The 16,245-nt window shown below is 56.9% G+C and overlaps 2 protein-coding genes across 2 annotated transcripts in view; one reads left to right on the top strand and one right to left on the bottom strand.

The window, feature by feature from the left end:
* The window catches only part of TMEM38A (transmembrane protein 38A), a 51,829-nt gene extending 44,327 nt beyond the window's left edge, over nucleotides 1–7,502 (bottom strand). The window contains exon 1 of the mRNA XM_085638981.1: nucleotides 7,307–7,502. Coding sequence (XP_085495107.1) covers nucleotides 7,307–7,433 — 127 coding nt within the window. The 5' untranslated portion in view covers nucleotides 7,434–7,502. The remainder of the gene's footprint in view (nucleotides 1–7,306) is intronic.
* A 589-nt stretch (nucleotides 7,503–8,091) lies between these two features.
* Nucleotides 8,092–16,245, top strand: part of SMIM7 (small integral membrane protein 7) — a 48,851-nt gene continuing 40,697 nt past the window's right edge. The window contains exon 1 of the mRNA XM_085639305.1: nucleotides 8,092–8,365. The gene's annotated coding sequence lies outside the window, so the exon portion shown is untranslated. The remainder of the gene's footprint in view (nucleotides 8,366–16,245) is intronic.

Raw genomic sequence — 16,245 nt, 5'->3', positions numbered from 1 at the left:
AGCATGCATTGACCTCAGATCCCGTGCTAGTGAGTCCTGATTATACACGTGCCTTCCTTTTGCAGACTGACGCCTCGGAACAGGGGTTGGGGGCGGTGTTGTCACAAAAAGACCCGTATGGAAACGAAAAACCCATTCTCTACCTCAGCAGGAAGTTATTTCCCAGGGAGAGAAATTATGCTGTGGTAGAAAAAGAAGCTCTGGCTATAAAGTGGGCGGTGGAAAGTCTCCGTTACTATTTAGAAGGTCGGGAATTCACCATTTACACCGACCACGCCCCCCTGGAGTGGATGGCTCGGAACAAAGGTCATAACGACCGGGTCCTTCGCTGGTTCCTTGCACTACAACCCTACAGGTTCACCACAATCCACCGAAAGGGGGTGGAACAAGGAAACGCAGATTACCTATCACGGTATCCTATGTCCTTCCCCCGTACACGAAAGACACCTAGGGAAAGGGGATGTGAGGGACCCTTTTCCCCGAACCCTAAACCCTCCCGTGTACCACCCGGATTACCTCCTTTACGGAGTTCTCCCTTCCCGGACACGCCAAACGATATGATCTCCAAAGAGTCCGTGACAACGACGACCCCGCCCCTCTCTCTCTTACAGGGTCCAATCCGATGTGACGACAGACCGGAAGGATTCGACCGGTACCCCAGAAGTCCCTCCCCCTCCCCGGTGGACGACCACAGAAAAGACGGAATTGAGAAGAACGAAGGAGTCGGAAGATCGTGGCAGGAACTCTCGACTGGCGATACGGAGGAAGGAGAAGACGGAAGTGGGGACCTCGAGGAATGGTCGGAAGACTGGTGGAGTCCTCCGGAGGTAGCTGAAGAGCGGCCGTAACTCAAAGGAGAGTTACGGCGGAGCGTGTGAGTACCTTCCCCCATATTCTAGCTCGCTAGGTACGCTGTGTAAAACCATAGAAGCCTCCTTGTATATAGACTCCCTCACTTCTACAGTCACGTCCAACCCCCTTGTAAATACTATACAGCACTGTTGACACTATAAGTCCTATTTCTCACAAACCCTTTCCGAGCACCCTCAGTCTTGTCCTTTTTCCTCCTCGACCCATTTCTTTCCCCCCCCCCTCACGGTCCGTTTCCTCTTCATCACATTGTGGGTCTCGGGGACGGTATCTTCCGCAGAATCCCTGCAGGACTGACGGCTCCTCTGTTTGTTTTTCTTTCGGTCCTCCGAGGAACACCTACCCCGGTCTACCACCGCCGAAGAGTGCCAAGAGCGGGAAGCGTACCAGAAACCCCGACAACGACGACCGAGACGAGAACCATCACCCCGTTACCCGTGACTCTCAACCCTATACTGGAACTTGTGTATATTAAAGAAACGCACTATAGCCCACTATATCTGGCCTCCTCGTCTGTTATTCCAGCCCGCCACATCCCCACGATCACACCGCACCTAGAAGTGCCAGTGCAGCCCCACTACAAGTACTCCAGCCCCACCTAGAAGTGCCAGTGCAGCCCCACTACAAGTACTCCAGCCCCACCTAGAAGTGCCAGTGCAGCCCCACTACAAGTACTCCAGCCCCACCTAGAAGTGCCAGTGCAGCCCCACTACAAGTATAGCATTCACCACCTAGAAGTGCCAGTGCAGCCCCACTACAAGTACTCTAGCCGCACCTAGAAGTGCCAGTGCAGCCCCACTACAAGTACTCCAGCCCCACCTAGAAGTGCCAGTACAGCCCCACCACAAGTACTCCAGCCCTACCTAGAAGTGCCAGTGCAGCCCCACTACAAGTACTCCAGCCCTACCTAGAAGTGCCAGTGCAGCCCCACTACAAGTACTCCAGCCCCACCTAGAAGTGCCAGTACAGCCCCACTACAAGTACTCCAGCCCTACCTAGAAGTGCCAGTGCAGCCCCACTACAAGTACTCCAGCCCCACCTAGAAGGGCCAGTGCAGCCCCACTAGAAGTACTCCAGCCCTACCTAGAAGTGCCAGTGCAGCCCCACTACAAGTACTCCAGCCCCACCTAGAAGTGCCGGTGCAGTCCCACTACAAGTACTCCTGCCGCACTTAGAAGTGTCATTGCAGTCCCACTACAAGTACTCCAGCCGCACCTCGAAGTGCCAGTACAGCCCTACTACAAGTACTCCAGCCCTACCTAGAAGTGCCAGTGCAGTCCCACTAAAAGTATAGCATTCACCACCTATAATTGCCAGTTCAGTCCCACTACACGTACTCCAGTCCCACCTAGAAGTGCCGGTGCAGCCCCACTACAAGTACTCCAGCCCCACCTAGAAGTGCCAGTGCAGCCCCACTACAAGTATAGCATTCACCACCTAGAAGTGCCAGTGCAGCCCCACTACAAGTACTCTAGCTGCACCTAGAAGTGCCAGTGCAGCCCCACTACAAGTACTCCAGCCCCACCTAGAAGTGCCAGTACAGCCCCACTACAAGTACTCCAGCCCTACCTAGAAGTGCCAGTGCAGCCCCACTACAAGTACTCCAGCCCTACCTAGAAGTGCCAGTGCAGCCCCACTACAAGTACTCCAGCCCCACCTAGAAGTGCCAGTACAGCCCCACTACAAGTACTCCAGCCCTACCTAGAAGTGCCAGTGCAGCCCCACTACAAGTACTCCAGCCCCACCTAGAAGGGCCAGTGCAGCCCCACTACAAGTACTCCAGCCCTACCTAGAAGTGCCAGTGCAGCCCCACTACAAGTACTCCAGCCCCACCTAGAAGTGCCGGTGCAGTCCCACTACAAGTACTCCTGCCGCACTTAGAAGTGCCATTGCAGTCCCACTACAAGTACTCCAGCCGCACCTCGAAGTGCCAGTACAGCCCTACTACAAGTACTCCAGCCCTACCTAGAAGTGCCAGTGCAGTCCCACTAAAAGTATAGCATTCACCACCTATAATTGCCAGTTCAGTCCCACTACACGTACTCCAGTCCCACCTAGAAGTGCCGGTGCAGCCCCACTACAAGTACTCCAGCCCCACCTAGAAGTGCCAGTGCAGCCCCACTACAAGTATAGCATTCACCACCTAGAAGTGCCAGTGCAGCCCCACTACAAGTACTCTAGCTGCACCTAGAAGTGCCAGTGCAGCCCCACTACAAGTACTCCAGCCCCACCTAGAAGTGCCAGTACAGCCCCACTACAAGTACTCCAGCCCTACCTAGAAGTGCCAGTGCAGCCCCACTACAAGTACTCCAGCCCCACCTAGAAGTGCCAGTACAGCCCCACTACAAGTACTCCAGCCCTACCTAGAAGTGCCAGTGCAGCCCCACTACAAGTACTCCAGCCCCACCTAGAAGGGCCAGTGCAGCCCCACTACAAGTACTCCAGCCCTACCTAGAAGTGCCAGTGCAGCCCCACTACAAGTACTCCAGTCCCACCTAGAAGTGCCGGTGCAGTGCCACTACAAGTACTCCAGCCCCACCTAGAAGTGCCAGTGCAGCCCCACTACAAGTATAGCATTCACCACCTAGAAGTGCCAGTGCAGCCCCACTACAAGTACTCTAGCTGCACCTAGAAGTGCCAGTGCAGCCCTACTACAAGTACTCCAGCCCCACCTAGAAGTGCCAGTGCAGTCCCACTACAAGTACTCTAGCTGCACCTAGAAGTGCCAGTGCAGCCCCACTACAAGTACTCCAGCCCCACCTAGAAGTGCCGGTGCAGTGCCACTACAAGTCTAGCAGCCCCACAGAGGAGTGCTGGTGCAGCCCCACTACAAGTATGAGGCACAGGGTCAAGACTGGTTTGCATATGGCTGGGTTCAAACTGGAATGGCATGGGTGCAAAAAACGATGGATTTAGGCCCAGATCTCTGTACTGGGGTGAATGTATGACATTGTTCTGCGTTCTGTCCATCAACTGTTGTTTTTCCACTACAAGAGTAGCAGCCCCACAGGAGTGCTGAGAGCGAGACTGCCCCATGAGCATCATGGCAGCAATGCCTTGAAGTGCCGGTGCAATCTCATTCCAAAGGTACCTTCCCTGCTGAGACGTGCCGGTGCAGCCCCGTCAGAAGTGTAGAAGCCATGATAAAAAGTGCAGGTAATGCCCCACGGAATGTAAAGCAGCCCACAAAAGACGTGCAGATCCTGATCCCTCTATGGGAAAGCAGGCCAGCTGAGAAGGTACATTTCTGTTCCATTAAATCCACCAGAGTCCTGCTTAGAAATGTGAGCTCTGTTCCATGAGAGGTAAAGATGGCCTGTTTGGAAGTTCATGCTCTAACCCATTAAAGGCACAGTGGGCCTGCTTAGAAGTACACGTTCAGAACCATTGAAGGTAAAGCAGACATAATAGGAAATACAAGCTCTGGTCCTTTACATGCATGACGGATTCGCTTAAAAGTGCCACTATTGCTCTATCAAAAGTGTAGCTACCCTGCAGAAAAGTGCCTGAGTTCCTTTACAAATAAAAGACACACAGATGATGAACGGAATAGGGAACAAATCAAACATTCACCCACAGTTAAATCCATCGTTCTTTTGCTCACCATGCCACCCCAGTTCAGACCTGGCCATATGCAAATCAGTCTTGACCCTGTGCCTCATGGGAACAGTCTAGCCAGAACGGCCAAGCCAGGTCCTCCCTGGACTGGAAACAAGCATCCTGGGACCGGTTTCGGGGCATCACCCCTGATCAGCCAGGCTCGCTTGAATCCAGTGGCGCAGTGAGCCCAGGACCCACGTTTGGGCATACCCGGCTCACTTAGGGGGAGAGAGCAAAAGACACACAGATGATGGACGGAATGCTGAGGAATGCAAACATTCACCTCCAGTCACAGATCTGGGTTTAGTCCATCGTTCTTATGCTCACCGCGCCACCCCAGTTCAGACCCAGCCATATGCAAATCAGCCTTGACCCTGCCAGAGGGTTATAGTTGTGAAGTCTTACAGTTCAATGCAAGGAGGCAGAAAGTTACATTCTTATAGCCAATAGCATTAAGGGAGAGATTAATACTCCACTTGTTTAAGCCAAGACATTATTAACAAAGTCTCAAGCCAATGGCTGAAAGCAACTGTTTGAAGAAAGCCAATGGTTCAAAGGGGCGGAGCCAAAGGCCTTCCTAGGTAAATTGTTAGCAATTGGTAAAAGATGGCTAGCCAAAAACCCAGACCTAAAAACTTTTCAGGCCTACACGTGCAGGCGACTTGTAGAGAAGGGACACTGCAGTTCCAGTGCATGTGAATGAGTCCAGTACAGAAGCGCCTAGAAACCCGCTCAGAAGAACACGCGGCGCCTCTTTAAAAGGAGCAGCGCTCTGCTGGAAGAGCAGCTTGTGTCTACACCAAGTGGGAAGCCCAACACTGAAAGTCTGCTACTGCTCCCCCTTCCGAACCCTTGCAGGCCAGCCCTTCCCTGAAAAAGAAGCACTGGCAAAGCCAATAGCACTTGCCTATGGGGCCTTCTGGCCATGCCAACGGTTCTTAGCCAGGCTGCTCAGCATCCCGAGAAAAACAACTTTTTATTTACCAATCCGAGTAGGATGGGTAACTAAAATTGAGATAAAACGTACAAAAGCATTTTCTGTTTTTTAAAATCTGATGGGGTGGATGAAGCAACCGGGGGTGGGCGGGGGGGGGGGGGTGAGCAAACGGGGAAGAAGCAACAGAAGGTGTGAAAGCAACAGAGGAGTGTGGAAGCAGGAGAGCTTGGAAAAAGCGTGGACTGTTGAACCTGCATCTCGTGTTTGCAGTCTTATCTTCCTTCTTGAAAAAACCTTGTGATCTCCGGCAAAGCCGCGCGTCACCCCTTTAGCTGACAAAAACGTGTAGCGCTTAGAAGCAGGCTAACTTAGGCGCTCATAAGAGGTGCATACCGGCAGGTCATTCACATAACGACCGGGCAGCTGCCTCGGCAGGATGTTTCTTCTTTCTAACCCAGCGCGGCACCTGTCGAGTACGGGGGGGGGGTGGGGGGGGGGCGCTTGTTACAGAGGGGTGATTCATTCAGGACAGGTGGGGGCATTCCTGTGGGCGGGGGGGGGGGTCTGCACCCTTGCAGGCCCCCCTCTGACACGGGCCTCGCCGAGGGACATTTGAATACAGCGCGCGGCTTTACCACCATATTCTTTATCCATGCAAAGCCGGTTTACTTATGCAACCGATATTTGCATTAAAAAGTGCATCCTTTTATTGGAATCAGTGGGACCAGATGGGTCCCCCCGCGCTGCGGGCTGCACCAGGGCCCGAGGGCGGTCGAAGTCCATGCGGCGTGAGCTTCGGCTCCGCAGGCAGGGTCCGGTTTAGACGAATGTTCATTATTTGGAATGTGATAGGACTGTAGCCAGGAGTCCGAGACCTGGAAGGGACCTCTCCGGGCCTCTGACGGGCGCGACTGAAAATAAAATGAACATGACACGTCTGTATGCCACTCTAAATGGTTATTCAGCAATGGACAGCTTTGCAGGAAAGCATATATTTATATAAGGCCACCCATTTCATTTTCGGTGCCCCCTGGGGTTGGCGCTGCTTCGCCCCTCGGCCGGGGTGGCACGGCTCTGGTGGGTCTGCGCACACAGCCTGTCGGCGCTGTTACTCTGTCCTTGTTTACAGAGTGTGGCAGTGCCATGAACGTCCTTTACATAAGTTGGCACTGCTCGTGTGGCATTGGCATGATGGCACACTCATTCACACGCTCTGGCATTGCTAGCCTGCTGATTGGGTAGGTTGGCACAGCTTCTATGCTAGTTTACACAGACGGGCACTGTTGGTGCCCTCCATATGGACCTGGCACATACTTCAGAGAGAGGGGTTCCCTGAGGGGTAGCGAGGGGGGGGCCGGAGATCTTGGTCATACTTGAGGGACAGGGGATCCGGGGCTTTCACCTGGTTCATACTAGACGTACAGGAGGTCCGGGGTGAACACACACTTAACTCGGATTTGAGGTACAGGGGGGCCTCCGAGGTGCGCACTGGCACGGCTCGTACTTGAGGGAGAGGGGGTTTGCCAAGAGGGCACTGAACTGGCTAATACGTGAGGTAGAGGGGTCCCTGAGGGGGGCACTGATGTGGCTCATACTTAAGGTATGGGGGTCCCCAACTGGGGCACTGGCCTGGCTCATAATTGAGGTAGAGGGGTCCCCGAGGGGGGCACTGACCTGGCTCATAATTGAGGTAGAGGGGTCCCCAAGGAGGGCACCGGCCTGGCTCATACTTGAGGTAGAGGGGTCCCTGAGGGGGGCACTGACCTGGCTCATACTTAAGGTATGGGGGTCCCCAACTGGGGCACTGGCCTGGCTCATAATTGAGGTAGAGGGGTCCCCAAGGGGGGCACTGGCCTGGCTCATACTTGAGGTAGAGGGGTCCCCGAGGGGGGCACTGACCTGGCTCATACTTGAGGTAGAGGATGGAGACGATGTAATAGGCCACATCGAAGACTGGGAACATGGGCAGCTTAGCGAAGGAGGCCACCAGGTCCTCCAGGCTGAGGGCGGACAGCACGTCTTCCATGGCCGGGCTCTGCGCTCCGCTGTCCACGCCGATGCTCCGTGTGCCCCTGAGCCCGAGCCGCGTCCGAGTGAGAGGGGGGAGGGGGCGGCCCTGCCAGGGCGCGGGGTACCCGCAGCATGGCCCGCCCCGGCCCGCCCCCAGACTGTGGTTCCCGCCCCTGACCAGTTGGGCACAGCCTACCCTGCCCGCCCCTAGCTGGAATCAGCCCTCCCCTCTGCCCGCCTCTGACCAGCTGGGCACAGCCTACCCTGCCCGCCCCTAGCTGGAATCAGCCCTCCCCTCTGCCCGCCTCTGACCAGCTGGGCACAGCCTACCCTGCCCGCCCCTAGCTGGAATCAGCCCTCCCCTCTTCCCGCCTCTGACCAGCTGAGCCCAGCCTACCCTGCCCGCCCCTAGCTGGAATCAGCCCTCCCCTCTGCCCGCCTCTGATCAGATGGGCAGAGCCCCAGGCCCGCTTCGAGCGCACCCCTTTATGTACCCTTCCCACCTCTACCCTCAGCTCCTGGCCAGGGGGCGGTCCCTGGACCGCAGTGTTCCTGCCCCCAGCCTACCCAGCCACCCCTAGACCACTATAAGTCTGCCCCTGGGTCGCTACCAGTCGTAACTGGCCAACTGGTTCTGTCCCCACACAGTTATCTCGTCGCCCCTGGGACACCGTGGACACGCCTCGAACTACTCGGCCCACCCTGCTCTGAGCCCGGTCCCCTGAGCACGTCCACACCGTCCCTGTCCTGACAGAGACCATCCCTCGGTACCACCCGGCTCCGCTCACCGCATGCCACTCTCGGTGTCCCTATGTCGCCTCTGGCACCTGTCAGACAGACAGGGCCTGTGTATCCACCCAGCCACCCCCTCCCTAACAGGGGTCGTTCGTCCCAATGCTACGGACCACCAACGCCTGTGGACTGTACGGCCTGGCCTCCGCGAGACAGGCAAGGCGTGCGACAGAGGCTGTGTGAGAGCGCCAGGGGCCGGACGGGAGTGCCAGGGGTCGGACGGGAGTGCCAGTGGTAGGCCGAAGGCGTTATGGGTGGACAGAGAGTGCCTGGGGTGGGCTGAGAGTGTCAGTGGCAGGCTGAAAACACTATGGGTGGGCAGAGAGTGCCAGGGGTGAGCAGAGAGTGTCAGTGGTAGGCTGAAAGCGCCATGGATTGGCAGAAAGTGACAGGAGTTGGCTGAGAGTGCTAAGGGTGGGCTGACAGTGCCAGGGTTGGGCCAAGAGTGCCAGGGGTGGACTGAGAGTGACACGTGGACTGAAAGTGTCAGAGGTGGGCTGAGATTGACAGGTGGGCTGAGAGTGCCAAGGTGGGCCAAGAATGCCAGGGTGGGGGGTTACAGTGGCAGGGTGGGCTGAGAGTGCCTTGGGTGGGCAGAGAATGCCAGGGGTGGGTTGAGAGTGATGGGTGGGCGAAGAATGACAGGGGTGGACTGAAATTGACGGGTGACCTGAGAGTGCCAGGGATAGGCCAAGAGTGCCAGGTGTGGGCTGAGAGTGACAGGGTGGACTGAGAGTGTCATGGGTGGGCAGAGAGAGCTAGGGGTGGGCTGAGAGTGGCAGGTGGGCTGGGAGTGCCAGGGGTGGGCTGAGACTGACCAGTGGGCTGAGAGTGCCTGGGGTGGACTGACAGTGACGGGTGGGCTGAGAGTGCCAGGGTTGGGCTGAGAGTGATGGGTGGGCTGAGAGTGCCAGAAATGGGAAGACAGTGACGAGTGAGCTGAGAGTGCCAGGGGTGGGCTGAGAGTAACAGAATGAGCTGAGAGTGCCATGGGTTGGCAGAAAGTGGCCCTGGGCTGAGATGAACAGGTGGGCTGAAAGTGTCAGGGGTGGGCTGAGATTGACAGGTGAGCTGAGAGTGCTTGTGGTGGGCCGAGAGTGCCAGGTATGGGCCAAGAATGCCAGGGTGGACTGAGAGTGCCTTGGGTGGGCAGAGAATGCCAGGGGTGGTTTGAGAGTGATGGGTGGGCGAAGAATGACAGGGGTGGGCTGAAATTGACGGGTGACCTGAGAGTGCCAGGGATAGGCCAAGAGTGCCAGGTGTGGGCTGAGAGTGACAGGGTGGACTGAGAGTGTCATGGGTGGGCAGAGAGAGCTAGGGGTGGGCTGAGAGTGGCAGGTGGACTGGGAGTGCCAGGGGTGGGCTGAGACTGACCAGTGGGCTGAGAGTGCCTGGGGTGGACTGACAGTGACGGGTGGGCTGAGAGTGCCAGGGTTGGGCTGAGAGTGATGGGTGGGCTGAGAGTGCCAGAAATGGGAAGACAGTGACGAGTGAGCTGAGAGTGCCAGGGGTGGGCTGAGAGTAACAGAATGAGCTGAGAGTGCCATGGGTTGGCAGAAAGTGGCCCTGGGCTGAGATGAACAGGTGGGCTGAAAGTGTCAGGGGTGGGCTGAGATTGACAGGTGAGCTGAGAGTGCTTGTGGTGGGCCGAGAGTGCCAGGTATGGGCCAAGAATGCCAGGGTGGACTGAGAGTGCCTTGGGTGGGCAGAGAATGCCAGGGGTGGTTTGAGAGTGATGGGTGGGCGAAGAATGACAGGGGTGGGCTGAAATTGACGGGTGACCTGAGAGTGCCAGGGATAGGCCAAGAGTGCCAGGTGTGGGCTGAGAGTGACAGGGTGGACTGAGAGTGTCATGGGTGGGCAGAGAGAGCTAGGGGTGGGCTGAGAGTGGCAGGTGGACTGGGAGTGCCAGGGGTGGGCTGAGACTGACCAGTGGGCTGAGAGTGCCTGGGGTGGACTGACAGTGACGGGTGGGCTGAGAGTGCCAGGGTTGGGCTGAGAGTGATGGGTGGGCTGAGAGTGCCAGAAATGGGAAGACAGTGACGAGTGAGCTGAGAGTGCCAGGGGTGGGCTGAGAGTAACAGAATGAGCTGAGAGTGCCATGGGTTGGCAGAAAATGGCCCTGGGCTGAGATGAACAGGTGGGCTGAAAGTGTCAGGGGTGGGCTGAGATTGACAGGTGAGCTGAGAGTGCTTGTGGTGGGCCGAGAGTGCCAGGTATGGGCCAAGAATGCCAGGGTGGACTGAGAGTGCCTTGGGTGGGCAGAGAATGCCAGGGGTGGTTTGAGAGTGATGGGTGGGCGAAGAATGACAGGGGTGGGCTGAAATTGACGGGTGACCTGAGAGTGCCAGGGATAGGCCAAGAGTGCCAGGTGTGGGCTGAGAGTGACAGGGTGGACTGAGAGTGTCATGGGTGGACAGAGAGAGCTAGGGGTGGGCTGGGAGTGCCAGGGGTGGGCTGAGACTGACCAGTGGGCTGAGAGTGCCTGGGGTGGACTGACAGTGACGGGTGGGCTGAGAGTGCCAGGGTTGGGCTGAGAGTGATGGGTGGGCTGAGAGTGCCAGAAATGGGAAGACAGTGACGGGTGAGCTGAGAGTGCCAGGGGTGGACTGAGAGTAACAGGATGAGCTGAGAGTGCCATGGGTTGGCAGAAAGTGGCCCTGGGCTGAGATGAACAGGTGGGCTGAAAGTGTCAGGGGTGGGCTGAGATTGACAGGTGAGCTGAGAGTGCTTGTGGTGGGCCGAGAGTGCCAGGGATGGGCCACGAGTGCCAGGGTGAGGAGTTAAAATGACAGGGTGGACTGAGAGTACCATGGGTGGGCAGACAATGCCAGGGGTGGACTGAGAGTGCAGTGAATGGGCTAAAAGTGCCAGAGATAGTCCAAGAGTGCCATGTGTGGGCTGAGAGTGACAGTGTGGGCTGAGAGAGCTAGGGGTGGGCAGAGGGTGGTGGGTGGGCTGAGATTGTCGTGGTTGGGCTGAGAGTGACGGGTGGGCTGAGAGTGCCAGGGTTGGACTGAAAACGACGGTGGGCTGAGAGTGCCTGGGGTGGGCAGACATCGGCGAGTGGGCTGAGAATGCCAGCGGTGGACTGAGAGTGCCAGGGATGGGCCAAGAGTGCCAGGGGTGGGCTGAGAGTGCCAAGATGGGCTGAGAGTGCCATGGGTGGGCTGAGATTGCCAGGGATGGGCCAAGAGTGCTGGGGTGGACTAAGAGGGACAGGGTGTGCTGAGAGTGTCATGGTTGGGCAGAGAGAGCTAGGGGTGGGGTGAGGGTGGTGGGTGGGCTGAGAGTGACGGGTGGGCTGAGAGTGCCAGGGTTGGGCAGGCAGTGACAGGTGAGCTGAGAGTGTCATGGGTGGGCTGAGAGTGCTAGGGACGGGTCAAGAGTGCCAGAGGTGGGCTGAGAGTGACAGGATGAGCTAAGAGTGCCATGGGTTGGCAGAAAGTGCCAGGTGTGGGCTGAGAGTGTCATGGGTGGGCAGAGAGAGCTAGGGGTGGGCTGAGAGTGGCGGGTAGGCTGAGAGTGATGGGTGGGCTGCCAGTGCCAGGTGTGGGCTGGGAGTGCCAGGGGTGGGCCAAATGCACCCGGGTGGTCTTCGACAGTGCAGGTTGAGAGAGACAGGGTAGGGATGAGAATGACGGGTGGGCTGAGAGTGACAGGTGGCCTGAGAGTGCAGGGGTGGGCTGAGAGTGCCAGGAATGGGCCAAGGCTGAGAGTGCAGGGGTGAGCTGAGAGTGCCAGGGGTGGCCCAAGGCTGAGAGTGCAGGTGTGGGTATGAGAGTGCTGTGGGAGGGCTGAGATTCACGGGGGCGGGATGAGAGGGTTCGGCTTGGAGTAATAAGGGCGAGATAAGACGAACAGGGGTCGGGTTGAAAGTGCTAGGGTAGGGCCGAGAGTGCCAGGAGTGCGTCCTAGAGTGACGAGAGTGTGTCAGGGGTACACCCGGAGCATGCCGGGGCGGGATGAGTGGGCCACTGCTAAAGGGCTAGCTCGAGTCCTCCTAGGAGCGTGCTAGGGGCGCACGTGCGAGAGGAGGGCCCGGGTGTGTGCTAGGGGAGGGGCCCGAGTGCGTCCTATGGCCGGGTTGTGTGCTTTGCAAACTGGGGCGTTTCCAAACTTCTCTAAGCCACACCCGTGCCTTGCCCCCGATCTCAATCGCAGCCGTCCTTTTCCTGACTAAATAAAGCCGAGCGCTGCGACTATTTATAGCAGGGTTCAGTGAGGGAACGGGGCAGGTGCCTTTCCTGCCCCACCGCAGTAGGAGGTCGGAACAGGCGTTCCACTGTCCACTCTACCCTCCTCCTGCAACGAGAGGACAGGGCAGGTGCACTCCACCCTCACATCCCCCCTTGCAGTGAGGGCCCCCCCCACACACACACATTCCCCCGCCCCTCCATTTTAGATGTTCCTCTGTGGGCTTGAGCTGTGACTTCGAGCCCCTCTCTGCTGAAGGTGCGCGAAGGCACGTGTTTCTCGCACCTGGACTCTTCAGAAGACCCAGAGGACAGGGGGCGTGGGTACAGACTGGCATTGCCCCCAGTGGGGCCCACTGCACCCGCTGCTCACATTTTGTTTTTTGTGTGACTGCCATGTATTCTTTTATTTGACTTTTTCTTCTTTCTCGTTTGTTTCTGTAACGTGTAAATATGTAACATTCTCCTCATGTGACGTACACGGTTCTATTGTGAAGCGCTCTGACACCTTTAGGTAAAGTCCACGCTATATAAAAATGCATTAAATGAAATAAAATAAATCATAGCTACCAGCTGGACCAGAGGGTGGCTGTCTTGGACTCAGGGGTCCCAGACTCAGGATTCATCCTTGCCTTGGGGCCCCTGGCACCCCTGCTTAGCCACCGGACCTTGAAACGCCCTCAGAGGCCCGTCTCATGTGTCTAGTGAAAGCGTAAGCGCCCTCCTCGCGTGGGTATTTATTTCAACGCAAAACCCCGTATTTAAACTCACTATTCCCCCATAGGAGACATGGCACGGCCTGTGTCAACCTTGGTGTTACAAGGGCGGACCCACTCTCTTCACGACACGGGGGGGTTGGGGGGGGGCTGAATCCTGCATTTTTTTTCATTTTATTTATAGTTACAATCACACATGTTCATGTTTGTATGTGTATGCGTATGGGACACACACTGTAGGACAGGCAGGCGCATGTGTCGGGGGCTCTGTCATCTGAAGAAAAGGTTCCTGTGTCAGTCTGCGCCGAGATGCCCCCAGAAATCCCCATTGTCTCCTGAAGTCCATACTGCCTTTCAGACAGCACATATATGTTTAATGGTGCAGCCTGGCCGAGCACTTAGGCGAGCCCTGGTACATTGCGAGATTCGCCCTCTGGCAATGTTTGCCCTGGCGCCCCTAGGGATGCTGCCTCCTGGACTGTAAATACTGCCCCTAGGAAGGCTGCCTCTTGGACTGAAAGTACTGACCCTGGGGAGGCCGCCTCTTGGACTGTGTGCCCTGGCGCTCCAAGGGATGCTGGCTCCTGGACTGTAAGTACTGCCCCTAGGTAGGCTGCCTTTTGGACTGTGTGCCCTGGCGCCCTTAAGGATGCCACCTCCTGGACTCTAAGTACTGCCCCTAGGGATGCTGCCCCTTGGACTGTAAGTACTGGCCCCCTTAGGGGTGCACCCTCTTGGAATGTGTACCCTAGCACCCCTAGGGATGCTGCCTCCCGGAGTGTAAGTACTGCCTCTGGGGTGGCTGCCTCTTGGACTGAAAGTACTGCCCCTAGGGATGCTGCCTCTTGGACTGTAAGTACTGCCCCTAGGGAGGCTGCCTCTTGGACTGTGTGCTCTGGCGCCCTAGGGAGGCTGCCTCTTGGACTGTAAGTACTGACCCTAGGGAGGCTTGCTATTGGACTGTAAGTACTGCCTCTAGGGAGGCTGCCTCTTAGACTGTGTGCCCTGACGCCCCTAGGGATGCTGCCTCCTGGACTGTAGGAACTGACCCTAGGGAGGCTGACTCCTGGACTGTAGGAACTGACCCTAGGGAGGCTGACTCTTGGACTGTATACCCTGGTGCCTCCTTAGAGATGCTGCCTCCTGGACTGTAAGTACTGCCCTTACAGATGATGTCTCTTGGACTGTAAATACTGCCCTTAGGGATGCTGTCTCTTGAACTGTAAGTCCTGTCCCTAGGGAGGCTGCCTCTTGGACTGAAAGTACTGACCATAGGGATGCTGCCTCTTGGACTGTAAGTACTGCCCCTAGGGAGGCTGCCTCTAGGACTGTGTGCCCTTGAACCCCTAGGGAGGCTCCCTTTTGGACTGTAAGCCCTGACGCCCCCTTAGAGATGCTGCCTCCTGGACTGTAAGTACTTACCCTTGGGAGGCTGCGTCTTGGACTGTGAGTACTGCCCGTAGGGAGGCTGCCTTTTGGACTGTGTGCCCTGGCGCCCTTAAGGATGCCACCTCCTGGACTCTAAGTACTGCCCCTAGGGATGCTGCCCCTTGGACTGTAAGTACTGGCCCCCTGAGGGGTGCACCCTCTTGGAATGTGTACCCTAGCACCCCTAGGAATGCTGCCTCCCGGAGTGTAAGTACTGCCTCTGGGGTGGCTGCCTCTTGGACTGTAAGTACTGACCCTGGGGAGGCTGCCTCTTGGACTGTGTGCCCTGGCGTCCCTAGGGAGGCTGCCTCTTGGACTGTAAGTACTGACCTTAGGGAGGCTGCATCTTGGACTGTAAGTACTGCCCGTAGGGAGGCTGCCTCTTGGACTGTGTGCCCTGGCGCCCTTAAGAATGCCGCCTCCTGGACTCTAAGTACTGCCCCTAGGGATGCTGCCCCTTGGACTGTAAGTACTGGCCCCCTGAGGGGTGCACCCTCTTGGAATGTGTACCCTAGCACCCCTAGGAATGCTGCCTCCTGGACTGTAAGAACTGCCCTTGGGGAGACTGCCTCTTGGACTAAAAGTACTGACCATAGGGATGCTGCTTCTTGGACTGTAAGTACTGCCCCTAGGGAGGCTGCCTCTTCGACTAAGTGCCCCGGCGCCCCTAGGGATGCTGCCACCTGGACTGTATGATCTAACCCTAGGGAGGCTGCCTCTTGGCCTGTATGCCCTGGTGCCCCCTTAGAGATGGTGGCTTCTGGACTGTAAGTACTGCCCCTAGGGAACTGCCTCTTAGACTGTAAGTACTGCCCCTAGGAAGGCTGCCTCTTGGACTGTATGCCCTGGCGACCCCTTAGAGATGCTGCCTCCACGACTATAAGTACTGCCCCTAGGGAGGCTGCCTCTAGGACTGTAAGTTCTGACCCCGGGGAGGCTGCCTCTTGGAGTGTATGCTTTGGCGCCCCCTTAAGATGCTGCCTCCTGGATTGTAAAACTGACCCTAGGGAGGCTGCATCTTGGACTGTAAGTACTGCCTCTAGGGATGGCGCCTCTTGGAATGTGTGCCCTGGCACCCTTAGGGATGCTGCCTCTTGGACTGTAAGTACTGGCCACTTAGGTTAGGGGTGCAGCATCTTGGATTGTAAGTACTGCCCTTAGGGATGCTGCCTCTTGGACTGTAAGTACTGGCCCTTTAGGGGCGCAGCATCTTGGACTGTAAGTACTGCCCTTAGGGATGCTGCCTCTTAGACTGTAAGTACTGGCCCTTTAGGGGTGCAGCATCTTGGACTGTAAGTACCTCCCTTAGGGATGCTGCCTCTTGGACTGTAAGTGCTGACCACTTAGGTTAGGGGTGCAGCATCTTGGATTGTAAGTAGTGCCCTTAGGGATGTTGCTTCTTGGACAGTAAGTACTGGCCCCCCTGGGGATGATGCCTCTTGGGCTGTAAGTACTGCCCTTAGGGATGCTGCCTCTTAGACTGTAAGTACTGGCCCTTTAGGGGTGCAGCATCTTGGACTGTAAGTACCTCCCTTAGGGATGCTGCCTCTTGGACTGTAAGTGCTGGCCCCCTTAGGGAGGCTGCCTCTTTTTCTGTATGCCCTGGCACCCCTAGGGATGATGCCTCTTGGAATGTATTCCCTGGCTCCCTTAGAGATGCCACCTCTTTTCCTGAATGACTTGGCCCCCACTTAGG

Source organism: Triturus cristatus, chromosome 12 (genome assembly GCF_964204655.1).
Source record: "Triturus cristatus chromosome 12, aTriCri1.1, whole genome shotgun sequence".
Lineage (NCBI taxonomy): Eukaryota > Metazoa > Chordata > Amphibia > Caudata > Salamandridae > Triturus > Triturus cristatus.
Note: the sequence above shows the minus strand (reverse complement) of the source record. Positions and strands in the feature narration are given on the sequence as shown.